At 44.9% G+C, this 22582-nt stretch overlaps 1 protein-coding gene across 1 annotated transcript in view; it reads right to left on the minus strand.

The window, feature by feature from the left end:
- Positions 1-131: 131 nt before the first annotated feature.
- The window catches only part of LOC129187559 (nucleolar protein 4-like), a 59795-nt gene continuing 37344 nt past the window's right edge, over positions 132-22582 (minus strand). Inside the window, exons 6-11 of the mRNA XM_054787015.1 lie at positions 10659-11092; positions 7037-7228; positions 6753-6941; positions 6461-6574; positions 6079-6313; positions 132-4261 (exon numbers count right to left, since the gene is read on the minus strand). Of these exons, the coding sequence (XP_054642990.1) occupies positions 4029-4261; positions 6079-6313; positions 6461-6574; positions 6753-6941; positions 7037-7228; positions 10659-11092 (1397 nt within the window). The 3' untranslated portion in view covers positions 132-4028. The remainder of the gene's footprint in view (positions 4262-6078; positions 6314-6460; positions 6575-6752; positions 6942-7036; positions 7229-10658; positions 11093-22582) is intronic.

Consider the following 22582-nt stretch of genomic DNA (forward strand, 5'->3'; position numbering starts at 1 on the left):
TAAAGAAAGTCAAAATATTTCCAAAGTAAACTTAAGGGAAAAATTGTAATATTATGAGTGTAAAGTTGCATATTTTTTTTAGAGAAAAAAGTCATAATATTAGGAAAATAAAGTGGTACATTCACAAGAATAAAGTCCTAATATTACGGGAAAAAAAGTCATATTATTACGAGTCATACATTTACGACAAAAACGTTGTATTACGAGGATGAAGTGGTACATTTACAAGAATTATAGTCGGAAACTTACGACAATCGACTTTATTCTTGAAATGTCAGATTTTGTGTTTCAATGTGGCCCTGATACTTCGTCATTTTTACAGCATCAATGAAGTTTTTTGCGTGAAGATGACAGACTGCTAGCCAGCGAGTTAGCACACAGTTTTATTAGTATATTTAGCTTTGTGTTGTACAGCTCAGGAGGTAACAAGCACAAAAAACAAACGGTCAGCAGTGACGTCACATAAAGAAATAGAAGCTCAGAACAATCATTGGTTTGTTCACAGCAGAGTGACATGTTCTCTTCATTCAGCCAACAAATGATTGGACATTTTTAACGCTATCGTATTTCCACACAGAAAAAAAGCTCAACTGCCATAAGAAAGAGCATAATAATAACAATAATAATGATAATAAATACAAAAGTTGAATGGTATCAAAGAGGGAGGGTAATGGCCGCGAGATTTTGTACAAAAAACCTTTTTTTTTCTTCAAATTTTATTCTTTTTTCCTGAGGTTGACTTGTGTCGTCTGCAGCCTTCACGCTCGCTAAATATACTAATAGAGCCCCCCGAACGCAGGGCGCTATGGCTTGTCATTCTCTCTCACTGATTGGTGTGTGTGTGTGTGTGTGTGTGTGTGTGGCGTTACCTCGGAGGTCAATGGCCACTCCCCCCAACCCACCCCAAACACAAAGCGACCAAAAAATAAACAATGACATGTTTTCAAAACCAGTCGCATTACGTTTCTTCACCCTCATTTTCTTAGCTAGCTGTTAGCATCCCGTGACCACAAACACAACAGTAAAAACAAACCAACAAAGGCTAACAACCTGTTAGCATCCCTTGTAGAGGCCCGGCTAATTGTTAGCAACCTGTGAGGGCCCCGTGCTGACATATGGCTAACAGTAAATGCTAACCTGTTAACTTCCCTTGTGGATGCATGGATAACTGCTAACATGTTAACGTTCCCTTGTTGACACCAGGCTGAATGCTAACAACCTGTCAGCATCACTAATGGATGAACGAGCAAATGCCTAAAACTTGTTAGTCTCTGCTTATCGATGCATGGCTAAAAGCTAACAACGTCTTAGCATCTCCTTATGGATGCATGGCTAAATTCCCATAAACGGTTGGCGTATGGCTAACAATCAGTTAGCATCCTTTATAGATACAGTACATGGCTAAATGCCAACAAGGTGTTAGCATCCAGTCTGGACGCACGGCTAGCAAACAGTTTTGAAGACGTAACGAGAGAAAGCCTAAAAAAGGCAAAGAAAAGCGAGCGACTGAAATTGAAAATGTTGGCGTGTCTCTGGCGACAAGCTTCATGAGTTGGAGGGGTGGGTGGGTGGGGTGGGGGAGTCAGATGTGAGAAGAACCAAAAACGCAAAGAATTCTGTACATGTAAACATCACACTTCCACTGAGTGAACTCATGAAGGGCGAAAAGAGGCGGAGCCATCGAGCAATCGCAATGGAACAATGAGAAGACGAGGAATAAACGTAACGTCTCGGTTGTACGTGTGCCGTAGAAAAATAAAAATAAAAATCTTTTTCTACATGTTGACAGAGTTTGTGGTCACTCGACTGGCATCAGAACTGACGTGAACAAATGACTCTGAACGTTACATTTCTCGCAACAGACATCACCAAATAAATCCACCCATTTTGCTTCCAGCCAGCAGGGGGCGTGTCTACCAGGTCAGCTGACTGCTAGCCGAGCGTTGTGTGATGCCGGCCGGGTGAACGTTCCTCGAAGTGCGTTTCCAGCAAACGCTGAGGAACATCGTACAAAATGTCCCCAAAACACAAAACTATCGGAACATTAGACGGAAAAAATCAATCTGATATCGGCCGTCAGGAGGCGGAGTTTTTCTTTCACGGCTGAAAGAGCAAATTCCAACTTTGTAAAGATTGTCATTTGCTTCATTGGAGGTTCTGGTGCGGGTTCTGCACTCAGCGGCTCACAGGTGACCTCTTTCATGACGAAAACAAAAAGGACTTGGAGATCGGAAAGCAAAAGCGCGGGAGGTTCCGATGCGTTGACATGCGAGATCTTTGGGGAAGAAAGGGAAGTAAAGCGTGTTGGTCTGCACCACCAGGTCCACGTGTGGACCCGGGTCCCGTCAACCAGCAACTGAGACCGGGTCAAAACAGAACAAAACATAACAGAACCGGGACAGCGTCAACGACAGCTAGCGTAAGCACGGACCGGAGCCTCGTGAAACATCAAAGAAGAACTTCACTTGCCTGACATCAGAGCCCCGCCCCCCAAGCCCCGCCCTCAGCTGACTTTTTGCATATTTACCAACAAAAGGACCACAAAATCATTCTTCACAGTTCTAATCTGGAACTTTCCGCAAATCCCCCCCCCAAAAACGCTTCTGGCTTAACGCGGCGCATCGGACGGCTAGCCACGTAGCGCTGAGGGAACGTAACGTGATTATCAGCTGCATCGCAACGAAAACGACAACACCTCGGCAAACCCCGCCCCCTCCACGCCGCCCCCGCAGCCGATAAGGTGAGTAAATATCACAGTCGCAATTAGCGCGCTCATTTGACTTCTTCACAATTTGTTGTATTTTTTTAGCAAAAACATCCCGTTAGCAACCGTCATGTGATGGCGCTTATTTGTTTGAATAAAAAAAAACGAAGACAGACGTTTTGTAACCTTGCGACTCGTTAAAAGGTCGCACTCAAAATCCTCCAAGTAGAAATTCTCTTAAATTAGACGCTAACCTTCCTACGCAGAAACTCGCCGCGCGAGCTGTACGAGGCGTTCAAAACTAAAGATCATTTTTAGGCATCACGCATTTCGCGTGATGAAGAGGGCGTGGCTTCCGACAGCAAAATGGAGGTTTCTCATTAGCCCAAAAGCCAACTGTGCCGCGTGAAGGCGTTGGCGCCACGTTGGCATCCACCAAAGACATAAATAATAAAAAGTCTGCATAAAAAAACAAAAACTTAAGGTTAATTTTGGTTGAAGTGGAGGTCGCGCCAGAGGTCAGTCGTCAGTCTATGGCAGAAGGTTGTTAGCAGCAACGTCACAAGTCACTACTTCCTCTTCCTTAGCATTAGGTCCATGAAGAAGAAGGAGGAGGAGGAGGTCCAAGAAGAAAAAGAAGAAAAGGGGGAGGGGCTTTGAACAGTTACAGGTCATTAACACGCTAATTAGATTATAACCCCTCACACGCACACGCATCTTCATCATCGCCGTCGGCGTCCTGGTCATTATCTATTTACAGCAGCAGGAACAGGAAGTGGATGATTGAGGTATTTCCTGGTCTGGTCAAGATGGCGTCCGGGATGCATATTAAGTAGGCAGGAAGGGGGCGGGGCAAAGTGCTATCAGACACAGAGAGCATCTACTTATATATTTATATACACGCAAACACCACGTCCAATCATCTTGATGGACAAGATGGCATCCAATGGCTGAGCTGATTGTGAGCAGCAGAGGAGCCCTCAGGGTCCAAGTGCCTGTACCCAGGGTCCCAGTGCCTGCCCCCAGGGTCCCAGCGCCTGCCCCCAGGGTCCCAGCGCCTGCCCCCATGTTCCAAGTGCCTGCTCCACGGTCCTAGTGCCTGCCCCCAGGGTCCTAGTGCCGCCACAATAGTTCCAAAGCCCTCCCTTTGGGTCCAAGTGCCCACCCTGCTTCACACAAAGAATCTTTCAGGCATGGCGGCATCTCTCAGGGTCCCTCATTGATGAAAAGTTTCAACCCAACAAAAAAGACACAAATCCAACAAAGTGTGTGTGTGTGTGTGTGTGTGTGTGTGTGTGTTTGCGTGCGTGCGTGTGCGAGATCTTCAGTTCTGCTGCAGGATGAGGTTCTCGAGCTCGTCGGCCGAGCGGAGCAGGAAAGCCGCTGACTCCCGGTAGCCGGCGATCAGTTGACGCACAGCCGAGATCTCCGGTTGGCTGAGCTGGGCCGAGGCCCCGCCTCCTCCGCCGCCGCCTCCCCGCCCACCAAGGCAATGGTTGGCTGAGGGGGCGGAGCTAGTGATGTTGGCTGAGGACTTCATGCTGAGGTCTGTGGGCCCTGATGAGGATGAGGAGGAGGAGGAGGAGGATGACGATGATGATGTGATGATGATGAGGAGGATTATGATGAGGATGAAGATAATGATAATGATGGTTATGATGAGGTGATGGTGATGAGGATTAGGGTGTTGATGATGAGGATAATGGTGAAGACAGTGATGAGGATGTTGATGAGGAGGAGGATAATGATGAAGACATTGATGAGAATGATAAAAAGAATGATGATGAGAATGATGAGGAGGACGACGACCATGTGATGAGGATGTTGATGAGGATCATGTTGAGGATATAATTATGATGATGAGAATGATCAAGAGAAGGATGATGAGAATAACGATGACAATGAGGATAATGAAGATGGTGGTGATGATAATTAGAATGATGATGATGAGGAGGATAATGATGAGGATAGTGATGATAATGAGAATGATGATATAATAAGAATGATCATGAGAATGATGAGGATGAAGATAGTGATGAGGATGTTGATGAGGATAATGATGAAGACAGTGATGACAATGATAATGAGAATGATGATGATAATGATGAGGATGATAATGAAGATGGTGATGAAGATGTTGATGAGGATAATGATGAAGACAGTGATGAGAGTGATGATGAGAATGATGAGAAAGACAGTGATGAGAATGATGATAATGAGAATGATGAGGATGTGAGAATGATCAGAATGATAATGAGAATGATGATGATGAGAATGATAATGAAGATGGTGATGAAGATGTTGATGAGGATAATGATGAAGACAGTGATGAGAATGATTATGAGAATGATGAGGAAGACAGTGATGAGAATGATGATGATAATGAGAATGATGGGGATGATAATGACAATGGTGATGAGAATGAGGATGATAATGAAGATGGTGGTGAAGATGTTGATGAGGATAATGATGAAGACAGTGATGAGAATGATGATGAGAATGATGAGGATGATAATGACAATGGTGATGAGAATGAGGATGATAATGAAGATGGTGGTGAAGATGTTGATGAGGATAATGATGAAGACAGTGATGAGAATGATGACGAGAATGATGAGGAAGACAGTGATGAAAATGATGATGATAATGAGAATGATGAAGATGTGAGAATGATGAGGATGATAATGACAATGATGATGAGAATGAGGTTGATAATGAAGATGGTGATGAAGATGTTGATGAGGATAATGATGAAGACAGTGATGAGAATGATGAGGAAGACAGTGATGATAATGATAATGATAATGATAAGGATGTGAGAATGATGAGGATGATAATGAGCACAATGACAATGATGAGGAGGAGGATGAACACAGTGATGAGGATGATGAGTGATGAGGATGATGATGACGATGGTGAGATTGACAATTATGAAGACAGTGATGAGGATGAAGATAATGGTGATGACAATGGTGATAAGGATAATAATGGTGATGATAGCAATGAGGATGATGATGAAGATTATGATTGAGGATTGACGATGACAGTGATGATGAAGACGGTGAGGATGATGATGAGAATGGTGATGATAATCAGGAGGTTAATGATGACAATGATGATGATGATGACGGAGGGGAGCGTGGGGGTTGGGGGGAGAGGAAGAAGATGAGACAATTTATCAACTGAAATGAGGAAATGAGTTTCATTCCAAATCTTTGACGCTCCTGAGGTGAAACAATTCAGAATGGTACCAGTGTCTGTTGGACCTTTTTTCTATTGCAAAAGTGGTCCAAATCCTAACTAACCACACATCAGATCGCCTGCGAGAATGAATTGTGTTGAGGTTCCAACAGTTTGAAGGTCAAAGGTCTTACCATTGCTCTGAGCGGTGGTGCCGGTTGTAAGGGAAATGGGGTGTTGCATGGCGGCACTCAGGCCCAGGTAACCACGGTAACCATAGCTGAGGCCGGCTCCGTTGATGTAGAGCTGAGGCTCCTGGTTGGAGAAGGTGGATGCGGCCAGAGAGTAGGCGGAGTGAGCCAATGACGCCGGCTCCCTCAGAGCGCCGCCGCCACAGCTAGATGGCTTGTCCAGAGAGACCTGCTCGTCCTGGAACAACACAGCAGGAAGACGAAACACTTTTCAGTTCTTTTTAAAGACAGCCGTGCGCTAACATGTGCTATAGGAGACTTGACTGAATAGAGGTGTTAAGTGGAGCATTTGCGGTATGGTGTTTATTCCTTAATGGACTCTTACATGAAAGGCTTCCAGGCGCATTCTCTTGGCAGCATTGCGTGATTCGCTCTCGCAGGCGGCCGCCAGAATGTTCTCCGCCATGGCCGAGGTCAGGTGAGGCGGAGTGGGACGAGTCTGCAGAGGACAAAGAACAACATGACACACAAGTTGTGTGTTGTTGTTGTGTGCCATAACTGAACTTTAAGTGTAAGTGTTGTTTCATGTAGTAGTGCCCATCACCACTGGAGGGCGGCAGAGACCTTGACACGAGCATTGTGTACAATAGTCTGGTGGTGTGTACAGCACGTGATACCTCCATGCCGTTCTTCTTCATGCGTCGGCAGGATTTGAGGTAGGTGCGGATGCGCTTACGGGCGCGCTCCTGGAATTCCGGGAATTGTCTGCTGCATGACTCGATGATGGCTTGGATCTTCTCTTTGGGCTGCTTGGAGATGGGAACCATGCGGTCCAAGTTCTCATCCACAAACAGCCGCACAAACATCTGCCAGAAGACACGACAACGCACGTGACCATGATGCACGAGCACATTGTTTTCCAGGAAACCATGCCTCCTGCATAAAGGCCACACCCACTCACATTGAAGGCCTTTAGCCTCTCAGGGTCGACGCCTTCCGTGTCGTTGATCTTATCACTGTCGTCGTGGTCATCGTGGTCGTCGTCGTCGTCATCTGGGGCGACATGGCCACCATGGCGGCTCGTGCTCAGGTCCTCGGCGCTCAGATCCATTTTCACACTGTCGTAGCTGCCCCCAGAACTGTATACGGGTGACTACACACACACAAACACAAGAGGAACTTGTTGATTTGTTGAATGTGTGAGCATTCCAAGGTCTGTCTGTGTGTGTGTGTGCGCGCTCACGTGTTTGATGGTCCATTGAGTCGCACACAAAGAGTGTGTGAGGAGGCGTGCAGCACCATCTTGTCATGTTACACACACACACACACACACACAGACCTTGGAATATATATATTGAAGAAGGTTGGAGACCTTCTGGAATGTCTGGGACACGAGGGAACGTCTCAGACAATCTGGAACATCTGTGACATTCTGGAATACCGGGGACACTCGCTAATGTTCAAGGAACTTGTGAATAGGCCTGTCACAATAACCGATACATCGATTAATCAAACGACACAAAAAAAAAAAGAGGTAGGTCATTTAGCTGGCCTCCATAAATAGACGCGTGCATGCGTGTTTGTTTTCCTCTCTCGCCTCTCTCCTTACAGCGCAGGCTGGATGACAGGAGGGTTCACTCTGCACATTAGTGAAGTTAGTTTCATGTTGGACGTTGGATATTCGTCTCTGTCGCTGTTCATTGATTTAGCTCTCTCTCATGGTGCGGGGAACTCGCACGGGAAGAGTGTGTGGAAATTGCCCCAGCAGTGGGAGTGCTCATTCACAGCGTCATGTCCTCACACACACTAACCAGCCCGCTCCTGAACTAAACATGTCGAGGCGGCAACCGGAAACATCGTCTAAAACTCGTAACGTAACGTAACGTAAACGTAAAAACTCTGATACTCTTACTCGCCACTCAATGTGAACAGCGAGTATAAGCTAGCTGGGTTAGCTTGGTTTAGCGGAGCATGCTAATGCGGCTGTGTGTGTGTGTGTGTGTGCCACTCAGGCTGTATGAGTTGTGTTTTAGTGCTTGTTAATGTAACCCAGCATTTTAGGTTGGCCGATGGCTTTGTGCAAGTTGTGTGTGAAATAGGGACAACAACCACGGCTTCAAGACACACATTTTCAACACACATCACACTTTTGGTCTTCAAAATATGAGCGGTGCACATCCTGTCTAATAGTGGTATTAAATAAGAGTGTCATAAAAATATCTTATATTAATAAAGCTATTACAATTGCATCGGCAATTTTATTTAAAAGCTCTTGACATTCCACTTACAATGTTAAATACTCCTGAGAAATTAAAGTTTATTGCTTTTGATATGACGTACTCACATTACTATGCTATATAATTAATGAAAAAATGGTCTAAAAATGTCGTCAATAATATTGATTATCAACAATAATTTGTAGGCCAATCATCGTCCAGACAAAAAGTGTCATCGTGACAGGCCTACTCGTGAATGTTGAATACACTTGCTACTGCTGGCTACAAAAACAACGGAGACATTCTGGAATGTCTGGGACACTAGGAAATGTCACAGACAGTCTGAAATGTCTGTGACATTCTGGAATGCTGGGGATACTCGGGAATGTTAGAGGCTTGTGTGAATGTTGGGTACACTTATGAAGCTCGTGTATATTCTAGAAGGTTGGGGACATTCTGGAATGTCTGCAATACTAGGGAATGTCAGTGACATTATGGAATGCCAAGAACACTTGGGAATGTCAGAGGCACTTGCGAATGGTACAATTGTTACTGTCGGCTACTTTCTAGAAAACTGGGGACATGTGAGTATGCCTGGGATTCCTTGGATTGTCATGGACATTCTGGAAGAATGGACACCTGTGGATGTTGGGCACACTTATCAATCTCGAGTACATTCTACAAAGTTGGGGACATTCTGGATTTTTGGGATACCTGGGAAAGTCAGAGGCCCTCTCGAACGGTACATTGTTACTGTCGCTAATGTTAGAGGTGCTCGTGAACATGGACTTGTTACTGTCGCCTGCTGTGTAAAATATTGGAAACATTCAAGAATGTAAGGTAAAGTTGGGAATATTAGGGACATTCTAGACTGACGGGGACACTAGTGAATGTTGGGTACACTTGTCAAAGTTGGCTACAGTCTAGAAGTTTGGAGACGTGGGAATGTCAGAGGCACTCGCAAAAGGTACATTCATTACTACTTTCTAGACAACTGGGGACATTTGAGTATGTCTGGGATTCTTTGGAATGTCAGGGACATTCTGGAAGAATGGGACACCTGTGAATGTTGAGCACACTTCTCAACTTTGGGTACATTCTACAAGGTTGGGGACATTCTGGAATTTTTGGAATAGTAGGGAATGTCAGAGACAGTAAGAAACGCCAGTGACATCCTGGAATGCCGGCGACACTTGAAATGTCAGATGTAACCGGGCTCAGCTGTGAATTACAATGACTGCTGGTGGTACGTAGTGCTAGGTTCTTCTCACTCAAGTACCAATTAATCTGACCAGCGCATCAGAGGTTAGGTTGGATTCTCAAGAGCAAGGCTGTGTGTAGGTTCACACTCCTAATGTATAATATGAACCTTGTCCTACCTGACTCCCAGGTGAGACAACAACACAAAATGGCAGTTCAAGTCAGTTCAAAGTTCTTAAAGGGACTGGCTCACCACCGCTGCTGTCCTTAAAGCCACTAATTTGTAGTCACAGGAAACCAGCAGCAGAATTTCCACTCCACAAGTCCGGTGCTGATACACAGAGGGGTAACAAAAGACCCGGCCAGAACAGATTGTTGCGTAATTGTCTAATTGACGTCAGTACATCTCACACGCGTTGGGTTCCCTTCAGTCTTGGTCGCCGTTTCACTGCTCGCCAGTTAGTAACTGTGATGTTACTAGAGATCAAAGGAGTCAAAGGACAAAGACAAAAACCTGACGGTGTGCAAACTCCTCCTAACAAGCAACGATTCACAATTTATGTCCAAATTCGCCGTCTATTGTCGGTTGAATTCAAGTACAACTTCGTACTTTTATCGGGGGTCACAGAGTACAATGAAAGACGTCTTCCTGGCTTGTACAGGAGTGCCACGGATCGACAAAATTGCCGCCCATCCCAGTACTGCAAGAATGTGCTTTCTGATTGGCTACTGGCCTGGCAGCATAGATGGTTCTGATTCGCCGAAACGAAACAGCATATTATCACAAAAATCACTTTTTTCTGTAATTTCCCAATGTCGCCCGTTAGTTTACAATTACTTCTACAACACCCCTCCATGTAAATGAAGACATTTTTTTAAACTTTGCGTGCATTTGATGTCATTTGGGAATGTCTGGGATATTTGGGAATGTCAGGGTCACACTGGAATATAGGGGACCCCTGAGAGTATAGGAAACATTGGTGGGAATGTCCGGGACACCTGGGAACATTGCAGATACTCTGGAATGTAGGGAACACTTGAGGACACTTATGATCATGTGGGAGACGCATGAATATCAACAACATTTGCCAATGTAGGACACTTGGAAAAGTTGGGGAAACTGGAGTTTGCCTTTGATGATGTCACTACTCCACAGTCAATGCTCACCTTGTTGGCGTAGTCGCGGTCCAGTCGCAGCTCGCTGCCTTGTGAGGCATGCGTGTGCGGGGTGTGTGTCAGCGGCATGGGCAAGGCGGCATGCGGCGCTAGCGGAGGTTTGGCGGCCAGCGGGTACTTCCTGCGCAGCTCCTCCTGCGCATTAGGATGCAGGGCGCCCAACAGTGCCGCCGCCGCCGCCGACACGGTAACGGGCAGGTGGGAGGCGCTCAGTGGCAGCCTCTGAGGGGGCGGGTCGCTCAGGTTCACGGGCTGCTGGTCCTCGGAGGACGAGGAGGAGGACGTCGGCGTGCTGAAGTCGAGCGGGGCGGGGCCGCAATTGCCGTTGACGACCTCGGCTTCTCTGACTAAGGCGGCGTCCGTGGCGGCGGCCGAGGCAGGGGTGAGGGCAGGCAGGCCGCTGCCGCTCTCCGACGAGGAATCATCTGGAAGTAAAACAAGAGATGATGCTTACACCATCGGTTTTAAAAGTCATCAAATGTCAACTAATGTGTTCTTCCACAAAAGGTTCCTGTTGATTTTCAAAGTAAAAGCTTAGGACTTAAAGTTGGTATTATTTGCGGATGATACCACTGCCTTTTGTTCTGGGGAAAGCACACAAGAACTCATTACAAAGGTCAAGATGAGCAAATTCAAAAAACAATACAAGCAGTTGGTGTTTACTAAATACAAGGCAGAAGAGTCTTGATCATCACAATGATTGGTCTGTCAGGTTCATTTTTGTTTAAGTTTTTGTATATATATATATATATATATATATATATTTTTTTTGTCTTCTTACTGTTCTATTCCATTGGAACCTTCATGTTCAAATAAACTAAACCAAACCAAACCAAAAGCTGAATGATTTGGTGCCAGTCAGACAGTAATATACTGTAGGTCAGGGGTCACCAACGTGGTGCCCGTGGGTCGCCCCCCCACGACCACATGAGGTGCCCGCAAGCCTGCTTTTCATTCAGGTTTTCAGTTAATAATGAAAGAAGAGTAGAAAGAAATGCATTGTGAAATACAACATGTGAGTTGTGGACACCAGCATTTTGTTCATGTTCTGGTAAAACAAGCATATTCGCTTTGTTTGGGTTTAAAATAAGCTCTGAAAATAAATGTTATAAAAAATGAGTAGCTCTTGGCCATTTTCATTTTGTAAAAGTAACTCTCACAAGGAAAAAGGACGTTGGTGACCCCTGGTGTAGGTTGTCAGACACACGAAACAACATGGTGGTGTCCATTGTCCACAAAGTTTGCATGTATGAGATCGGCACAAGGAATTTTTACATTTGATTCATTATTTAGACTAAATATTAAAACATCTTCACTTTTTCTACATTGTACCAACAGTACAGTAATTGTAACAATAACAGTAATAGTAACAGTAATAACAATACCAATGCCAATAATAACCGTAACAGTCATACAAATACTTAACAGTAACAGTTACAGTCATCGTAATGGTAACATTAACAGCAACAGTAACAGTAGTAGCAGTAACAGTAATATGAATAGTAACGGTTACAGCACTAGTACCAGTAATACCAATACCAATAGCAACAGTAGCACAAATAGTAACAGCTACACTACGAGTAACAGTAATACCAATAGTAATGGTGACAGTAATTGCAATACCAATACCAATAGTAACAGTAACACCAACGTAACAGTAACAGTCACATTAATATCAATAGTAACAGTAGTATCAGTAATAGTAACAGTAATACCAATAGTAACAGTTACAGTAATAGTAACAGTAATACCAATAGTAATAGCAACGGTAACAGTGATACCAATAGTAACAGTTACAGTAATAGCAATGGCAACAGTAATAGTAATAGTAAGAGCATTAGTAACAGTCATAGTAGTATCAATAGTAACAGTAATAGTGATAATTGGATGGAAGGTGTGTGTGATGAGAGAAAATAAAATGATGCAGCAGAAGAAGAAGAAAAAGATGGAGACATGTAAGATGTATTGACTGTGTTCTGCTGGGGGGGGGGGGGTGATGTGGGGGAGGAGGGGTGGTATGGTAAGGTGGGGTGTTAGAGAGGAGCTGGGGGAATTGAGGGGGATGTTAGAGGAGAGAGAAAGAGGTCAGGAGGGAGGGGTCATGGCTGAGGGGGGAGGCAGCAGCAGGAGGATGATGATGAGGAGCAGGAGGAGGTGGAGGGTGGGGGGATGGGTGTGATATTATTTTCTTTCTTTGCTCCCCCCTTCCACGCCTCCCTCCTCTTCCACCTCCTCCAGTGTCCACTTCCTGGTTGTCGCATGTGACATGACCACGACTGCTTTAATAGGAGGACAAAAGAGCGCCATGAACAAATGACACCTCGTGACCAGGTGATGGGGCCATTGTGTCCACACCTTCACCTCCACGCTATTCATCCATTCTAGAAGAACATCCTCCATAAGGATAATTACTGGACTGCAAGGTCATCTTTTCCTGATCCAAAAAGGTACACAAAGTTGGACGCCATACATGCCACCCTTCAGGCACTGTTAACGTCCTGTTTACCATGACAGCGCATGCAATTAAGCGTTAGCCCGTAGCCCTGAAGGTCACATGATGGAACTCCTCAATTGCTCAGACCGCCGTCGTGTACGTCGACTTGCAACACGTCAGCATCCCAAGTACACAGGAAGTTAGCAGTAGTCTGCACCCTCACCTGTGTCAGCAACGTTTCCATCCACTCTTTCACACCCCAGGGTGTCCCTTAAGTCCGGACACATGCAGTAGGTAGGCATGCATATGTTTATTTATTATTAATTAAGCTAAACTTTTTTTGTATCATGCAGGGTTTTTTCCCATTTTTATGACTGACAGTCATACTGACCCTTGTGCCTTGAACCAATACACGCAAATCACATGAGGAAACGCACAGTTTTCGTGTGGAAAACCCCTCTTTGTTAAGTCAAACGTCTCACACACACACACACACACACGCACACACACGCACACACACAATGATTTACACCCCTTACACAATGCGAGCTTGTGTGTGTGTGTCGTGCACGTGCGTGTGAATGGAACGCTCTGTGTGATTGGGCGTCGATGGCATCATATGACCTCGCCCTCTGGGCGTGTGCGTCAGATACGGACAGTCACATGGACGCCCACCGTGACCTACGGAAGATCAGGCGGACGTGAGCTTGTTTGGCCTGAGGAGGCGCTGTGATCCAACTTGATTCATGGATGTTATGTCGAGAAGTTGTTGAAATATAAAGCTAATTACGTTCACGCACAACTGAGGTGGAATATACATATATCAACGGTGAAGAACAACTTGTTTTTTCCTGAAAGGCTCTGAAGTCACCACCATGCAGGGAGTGCTGACTACTTCCTGGAGGGGCTAACAGTGTACATGAAAGGATGTTGGGATACAGGAATGGATGCTATAGAGGGATGCAGAGGATGGAGGAATGTGTGCATATATGGAGGAGGGCATGCAGAGGTGGGGGGTGGGGGGTTGTAATGGGTCATTCTTCCATCATGCTTCATTTGCAGCTTCACTTCATAGCAAATACCCCCTTCCCCCCCCTACCTAGCTAGCTCTCCCCACAGAGGGGCCAGAGTGTTAACAGATGCTAATTCCTTTACTACTCCCCCTCGCCTCCTCACCGCATCCCAGGAGATGAGGAAGACGATGAGGAAGAACAGCAGGAGGAGGCAAGAAGCTAGCAGGGTAGCAAGCTAGGACCCCCCCGCCCCCTCACCCCCACAATAATGAAGGATTACAATGGATTATCCCGCTAAGACATGGCACGAGCTGCTGGCAGGCGCTCCGTCGCCACACCCTGTGAAGCACAGTGGTCCCTCGCTGCCTGGCATCGCCATGGCGACCACACTCCAGCCCCCCCACACACACACACACACACACACTCGCTCTAGAAGAGGGTGTATGGTCAATAGGGCAGAGTTGGAGGATGGTACACAGCCGACAACGACGCTGCTGTCACCCCCTGCCATCATTAGTATCCCCCCCCCCACCCCCCACCACACACACACACACACACACACATGCACACACACAAAGAATGTGTGTCTGTACAGGCCATGTATGTATGTATGTGACATCATGGCGCTATAACATCATGATGTAGTGACACTACAAGGGCTCCCTAAGGACATATAATATACTGTACACACATTATGATATGCATACCTTATACAAAAAAATGCAATTTATTTAATTAAAAAAATATATGATTAACAATAATTAGAAACTTAAAACAAAAAACACAGCACATATGTAACGGATGGCAGCTGGTGTGGCTGTGCAAAAGTACTCTGGTAAACGTCACTCCCTGGCGCCTTAAGAGCTGCGCTGCATGACGAGTTGACAGCTCGTTGTCTGGTGCTGCTTAACTCTCATTGAGTGGGCTTTGAGACCCGGTGCAAATGCAAATATAAGGCAATCAGGCACATTCAAAGACCATGTGATGATATGTAGTATTCGACACTGGTCACTAGGTGTCAGTAATGTTACTGTAATGTTCAGTGAGACACACAAGCACCAGACTTGATCACCAGAACAACAAACAGGCACACTAATCCCTAACATTGTATTGTATTGTATTGTATTGTATATATTGATTGTACTGCAAGTATTGGCATGCAATGGCGGTGTGATGCCGGTCTGAAAGCTGCATAAACCCCTCCACAATGCAGCTTGACAGAGCCAAGAAGACAGAGCTTGGACACTCCTCCGTGAAACCAAGACCCTCTGGCTCGCTGAACACGCGCTGGTGTCCAAAGTGTGGCACATGGGCCATCTGTGGAACAAGGGTCGCTGCAGAAATAAACAATAAACAAAAACCCAGCAAAAGAGGAAAAATAGAGCAAAAAGTCATAATGTAACTAGAAAAATGTAAAATGTTGACAGTAACAACTAACATGACAGACGGTACAAATTGCCTAGGAGGAAATACATGTCACAAACACCAATTCTGCAACTTTACAAAGTGAAAGATGGCATTTTAAAGGACATATTGCATTATTATTATATATTATTATTTATTACTATTATATATTATCATAATTATTATTTGGTCTCTAAAAAGGTTGACAATATTTTTTAGCGTCAAAACACAACTGCATTGTTTTGTGACTTGGTTAAATAAAAAAGTTAAGTTTGTCCCGTCATATTTTTTCATTGTACTTTTCTAAAATGTATCTTAAAATCCCGTCTGGCCCCGTTCTCGTCATCTCGTGCATCGTCTCGTCTCGTGAGTTACGTGTCTCGTGACACCTCTATTTAGAAATTACAGGCGTACAGCATACAGCAGGGGTGGCCATTACGTCGATCGCGAGCTACCGGTAGATCGCCAGTGTAGTTTGGGTCGATCATGTAAACGTCACTTAGTAGTTGTCATATGACATCAGTCAGCTGACATTAAGCTCCCCTCCTGATTCGCGCTTGCTCCCCCGCAGCGTTTCATGCCACACACGAAGATGAAACTTTCATCTTTATGATTGTGATTATGGATGAACTAACTCTGCTCTAAGATGTCTATATCTATAACTAAAGATATCTGTTCACTTGTCGCGGCTAGTTACGTAGAAAAAAAGTGTATTGTTTACTGCCTTTGCTTGGCGTCATGAACTCTACTACAGAAATCAGTGTTTTCTACACGTTGGCTTCTTAAACTATTATTTCATGATGACATTAAAAATGTGCCCATTGGTGAAACCTTTTCAATATGTTGTCTTGACTTCGGCTTCATTGTCTTTTGCATCATCATTTTTCATTCTTGTATATGGCTAATGTTTGATAGCAAATGCTAACTGGATGTAATACATGAACTGTGTGCCCTAATGAACGTTACGTAGCTAATGTGACTGACATATTAGCAGTACTCACTCACTAGTACACAACTATTTAGGAGTTATGTGGAATGATCTTTATTTCCATATTGAAGGGAATTATGATAGCAACTACTTTGATGACCTGTCAACTTTGAAAATGTGACTGTGAAATACTAATCATGAATATTTACAATAGAAGTTCAGAGTTTACTGCTTACATTTTGTATATATTATATGTTTTATAGAAGAGGTAGATCATTTGGACTTGTACTTGCATGCTGAGAAAGCGCGTGCACTCCTGATATACATGTATAACCTACAGAAATACATACTCATTGTTTTTAAATAAATCTAGTAATTGTATACTTTCTATATTTATAGTAGTAGGTAGATCTTTGGGACTTGGTCGTTTTAAAAGTAGCTTGCAGGCTAAAAAAGTGTGAGCACCCCGGCATACAGTATAGTGCTTCCCACTTGCGTGCCGTTACACGTCATCACGTCTTGTCGCATTTTCCTGCTGGAAAATTTTGAGTGAATTGACTTGGGAGGGAGCGTCCCCTGCAGCACTCTACCACTTCCACCCCTGCAGATAGCGGCATCAAACCACGTTCTATAAAAAGTTACCATAAAAAAAGTATTTAAAGCAGCCAAAAGAAATTGGCGCAAACGTGGATCAAATGTATACACACTGTGCAGACCTTCGGGACAACGTGTACTGTATATGACATCACGCCATGTCAGCATGACATCATAACAAGATATTAACGACACAATCGGACAGCACGATAAAACGCCATGACCCTAGAAGATGAAGTGTCAATCATGCAATCCTGTTGATATCATGTGCAGCGAAACACATCCATAATGATGCTGTCCCTCTCTCTCGCTCACACACACACACACACACACACACACACACACACACACAAGCATGGCCTGAACGCTCATCATGTTAGCAGCAACATGTCTTCAGTGTGTGCGTGTGTGTGTTATGAGTGGGTGTGGTAAGCTGCTTGCTACCACAGTAATGGTCACTGCTGCCCTCCTGACCTACTTTACGCACATCACACCGTGTGTGTGTGTGTGTGTGTGTGTATGTGTGCGTGTGTAAATAATTGAGAAAATGAGCCATCTGCTGCATGACTTGCAGACAAAAATGATTGACAGGCGACGCCCCGTCACTGCTCGTCTCACGCTGTTGGCACGGCCATTTGAATTTCATAATAAAGCCATGCGTCTGTGTAGGCTCTCAGTCGTACAGGAGTTGTCCATCGAGGAAAAGGCTTCTTGAGACGTCATCTGTACTTCTGTGAAGAAGGTGTCGGACGTTTCGCTCCTCATCCGAAGCGAAACGTCCGACACCTTCTTCACAGAAGTACAGATGACGTCTCAAGAAGCCTTTCCCTCAATAATAAAGCCATGTTATACTGTATTTCACATCAAAGAGCTAACGTTGCGTTTCATAATAAAGTCAAACGTCTATGAGCTCAGCAATGACGGACCGGGGAAGACGCGACGCCAGCAGTGATGACAAGCCGTGACTGACGGCAACGCGGGGTTTCAGCAATACTACGGCAACAGCGGGGCAATAGCGTGGCGGAAAAAGGGGAGGACAAAAGGAATACCGCCAGGAACAACATGGCGGCAACACAGCAAAAACACGGCATCAACATGGCAACATTACAGGAACACTCTGATTACACGGAGACAACTTCACAGTAGCCACAACAAACACAACAGGCAACATGCTAGCAACACGGTAATAGAACGCAAGCAACATGACAATAACGTGTTGTCAGCAAACCAACTACAACATGGAAACAAGTTGGCAATAACATGCTAGCAACATAGCAGAGCTAGAAGATGGTGGCAACATAATGGAAAAACATGGCAGCAACAAACAAACAACATGAAAAAAACAACACGGCAATAACATGCTAGCAACATGGTAGCAACACAGCTATAAGATGCTATCAACATGGAAGCAACATAATGGCAATAACATGGCAGCAACAAACCAAAAGCATGAAATCAACACGGTAATAACATGCTAGCAACAGGGTCGCAGCAATGTATTACAACAGCAACAAAATGGCAATAACGTGGCCACAAACAAAGCAACAACATGGAAAACAACATGTTAATGACACGGTAATAACGTAGCCGCCACCTGACGGCAACAAACCAACAACACCGCAGCAACAAATCAGGTCTATAGCGCAATTCAAATAAAAAGTTTCTTTATGCTTTGAGGCTGCGCCCATTTTCCACACTACTTTCTTTCTCTTCCGGTGTGTGTTATGTTGTGTGTGTTTGCGTGTAGTTTGCAGCTTGTGGCGGCGTCTGTGGCCTTGAGAGATGAAAGAAAAGCCTGCCAGCGTGCAAACACACACACACACACACACACACACACACACACACACACACACACACACACACACACACAGTGTGAGAGAGGATGACAAAGAGGAAGACAAAGATCCAGACAGTTGAGATGCTCTCCTCCTCGACCTCTTTCACCGCAACACACCCACACACACACACACACACACACACACACTCTCTCAGTTGCACAGGAATCCTGCATACACCCACACATCTTTAGACCTTGAACAGAACTCGGCGAGTCGACCCTGACCCGGCAGCCCGACTCCCCTCAGGCCCGATCAATCAATCACAGAGCACTTCTTGTCAGTGCAACATGGAGTTATTACACGTTAATAATAGAAAAAAAAAGCAGAACGAGTACTTTGAGACATACACTCTGGCGTGTGTGTGCGCGCATGTTGAGTGTCTCGCTGGAGACGGGAGGAGAGGTTTCCTTGACAACCATGTGGAGGTTACAGAGTCCACGGTATAGAATAGCACATTAGACACTGTGGACTTCCTGAGAAACACACAGGAGGACAAATAACTGCAGCCTTCTCGATCAATACGCCACTCGCGCCTTGAGTCCAAATAAAATGTCCAAACAGGATTTGAAGAATTATAAATAATTGAACATTTACAAGAAAGACTCATATGTCCTTCTCTAGTGCGTCAAAGAGGGACACTGAGTGAATAAATTCATACTGTATGTCCCTCGTTGTGTCCATCCGTGTGGACGCTATGTTCTAACCATCTCATAGGTTGGGAACACACTACAAAAGCAGAAAGGTCAACGTGTTCATCCCAACGTCTGATAAGATGGTCCAAGTTTCACAAGGACACATTTTATCACTGCAACCTTTGGACATTGTCGTCTCAACAAACCATAAAGCCAAAAGACAAGTCTCTGTGTCAAGGTCTCACACACAAACACACGCATCGGAAAGGACCTCCTCCCAGTCAAAATGTCCTCATAAAGACAAATGCTGCGTCTCAATTAGCACACTTGTGTACCTGCACTTTTTCTTTTCAGTACTCGGATATTGCACTCAAAACGGTCAAAATGAGTGAGTGAGTGAGTGAGTGAGTGAGTGCACAGTTCTGGACACTTACCATACTTATGTAGGGCCCTATGATTCCGCTAACATTAACTCATTGACCCCCATGTTCAGAGCAGAGAGCTCCATACTGCCAGAGTTTTGGAGCATTTTTGCTCAACTTTCAACACCCACAGAATATTAGTTTTAGGACTACATAAACATTGAAACCTAAAGACTCTCTTCTTTCATCCGATAAAAAAAGGTTTGCTTCTAGCCTTTTTGGGTCTTTAGACATTGGCGGTAGAACATAGGGTAGTTTCAGCAAAAGCACTTGATTTTGACCAAAAAACAGCGAAAACAAGCTTTTTTCTGCAGAGAAGCAAATTCAAGCAGAGTGACGGTGGGGATGAATCCCTGCTGCTGACCCATCCAGACGGCAGCCACTCATTGGAAGAATCAGGGTCGGGTTCTGAGTAGCCCGACTCTGAACTGCTTCCGGCGTCAGGCTCCGGTGTCGCGCCACATGGCTCAGCAACGCTAACCACTAGCCCATGTCACCTCTATCTTTCACGATGGCGTCACTACTAAAGGCAGACCCACCGCCAGACAAGCTCTGTGACAGTGTTAGCTGCCTGTATTTTTTGTCTCCGCTCGATTTCTACATGTGTTTCGCCATTTTCCTCTCTCAATGCACAAGCTGTTTACTTAATAGACAATCTGTCGCTGCCAGGTGAAGGAAAAGAGAACTGTTGCCCCCTACTGTGACAGAAACACATTGCCCACAAGTCAGAAATTCACACACAAGATGAATGAGACTTTGATCTGTAGCTCCCGTGAAAAAGACGTCAATAGACGTCCTCAGCAGTCAAAGTTACTTTTTGAAAAGACGTCAATAAATGTATTTGGCAGTGAAAGAGTTAATGGAATCGCAGAATTGGCCAATAAAAACAAAATCTACTGTTAAACGCGGAAATTGACATACTGTGAACGAAATGCTGTCATCGTGAGGAGAAGGAACGTTTGTGTGGGGAAGTATTTCCTCGGCGGACCGCTCAGTCGTGGCAGAATCTCATCACGAACACTAGCTCGCCCCTCCCGAGCTAAAATGTTGAAAACGGCGACCCAAAACACCTTGGAAACTCCACTTTTACGGAGCGTGAATGGAAGCTAGCGGGGTTAGCTTAGAGCATGCTAGCGGCTGTGTGCGACTCGGGTTGTGTGAGTGTTTATTTACCGCTTGTTAATGTAAACGAGCGTACGGATGAGAGGCATGTTTATTCTTGCATACAGCTCGTCTTTCCCGTCAGCAGACATTCTCAACACAAACAACACAACACCCCATGCAGTGTTAAGGTAATGTATGTGTTATTACTGACGCCTAGCGACCACAATACTACACATGGCTTGTCTGTCGATATTTTTTGACTAATAATGGGCCATAGTGAACCACAAAACAGCGATTATATGTCTTTTACATTTTTTTTTGCACGAGAAGCAAAAACAGGTGATGCCGCAACTCTCTGCTAATGCATTTCACTTCAGAGCAATTCGAAGCCACAAAAACGGCCAGAAGTGCATTTTCTCAGAGCGCGGCAGGGATCATTTCAATGGAAGAATCACACATGACAGGAAGGAGGAAGTGAGAGAGCGTGCGGGAGTGTAGGGTGCAAAACATTGTAGGGAAATGTTAACGCATGTACACGTGCGCGCACACATGCACACACTGTTTCAGTTCATGGTGCTATATTTGTAAATAAATAATGACAACCCTTTTTGTGTTGTTTATGTTGTTTAGATATTTGAGCTGTCACAAAAGCAAAAAAGTGAAAGTTAAGCTTGATATGTATCTTTTCACAAAAGGCTGGTTTTCTCCCTTTGCCTAATCGGCAGTTGATATTTTCCTGAAACTTACCTGAGTTCTACTGCTGATTACCATCCATCCATCCATCCATCCATCCATCCACCCGTCTTCCGCTTATCCGAGATCAGGTCATGGGGGCAGCAGCCTAAGCACGGAAGCCCAGACTTCCCTCTCCCCAGCTATTTGGTTCGTCCAGCTCCTCCCGGCAGATCCCGAGGCGTTCCCAGGCATGTGGAGAGACATAGTCTCTCCAACGTGTCCTGGGTCTTCCCCGAGGCCTCCAACCGGTTGGACACCTGCCCAGGGAGGCGCCCAGGAGGCATCCTGACCAGATGCCCGAGCCCCCTCATCTGGCTCCTCTCAAGGCGGAGGAGCAGCGGATGTACTCCGAGTATGTCCCAGATGAAAGTGCTTGCCACCTTATCTCTAAGGGAGAGCCCAGCCACCCTACGGATCTTCTGCTTTTGGTCGCTACCCAAAGTTCATGACCATGACTGCTGATTACTAAAGAACTGAAAAAGGTTGAAACAAAGTTTTTTTTCTGATAAAAGATGGGAGTCTAATGTTTCTTTTGGTAGGTTCCATGTTTCTATAGCCATAGAACACAATATTCTGTTTGTCTTGAAAGATCAGTCAAAAGGGTCTAAAATGGCCGCCACTGAAGAGGTTGTCTTTTGAAAAATGGCTGGGATTGAATGAGTTAAATGCTTCATTTAGACCAAAAATACACATCATTTGCTTGAACATGCATATTTCTGACAAATAATAGGCCGTAGTCAACCACAAAAGAGCGATAATTTATTAATTAGTATATTTTGAAAAGCCTTGATAGAATCCAGCCGCAAAATTT

Source organism: Dunckerocampus dactyliophorus, chromosome 1 (genome assembly GCF_027744805.1).
Source record: "Dunckerocampus dactyliophorus isolate RoL2022-P2 chromosome 1, RoL_Ddac_1.1, whole genome shotgun sequence".
Lineage (NCBI taxonomy): Eukaryota > Metazoa > Chordata > Actinopteri > Syngnathiformes > Syngnathidae > Dunckerocampus > Dunckerocampus dactyliophorus.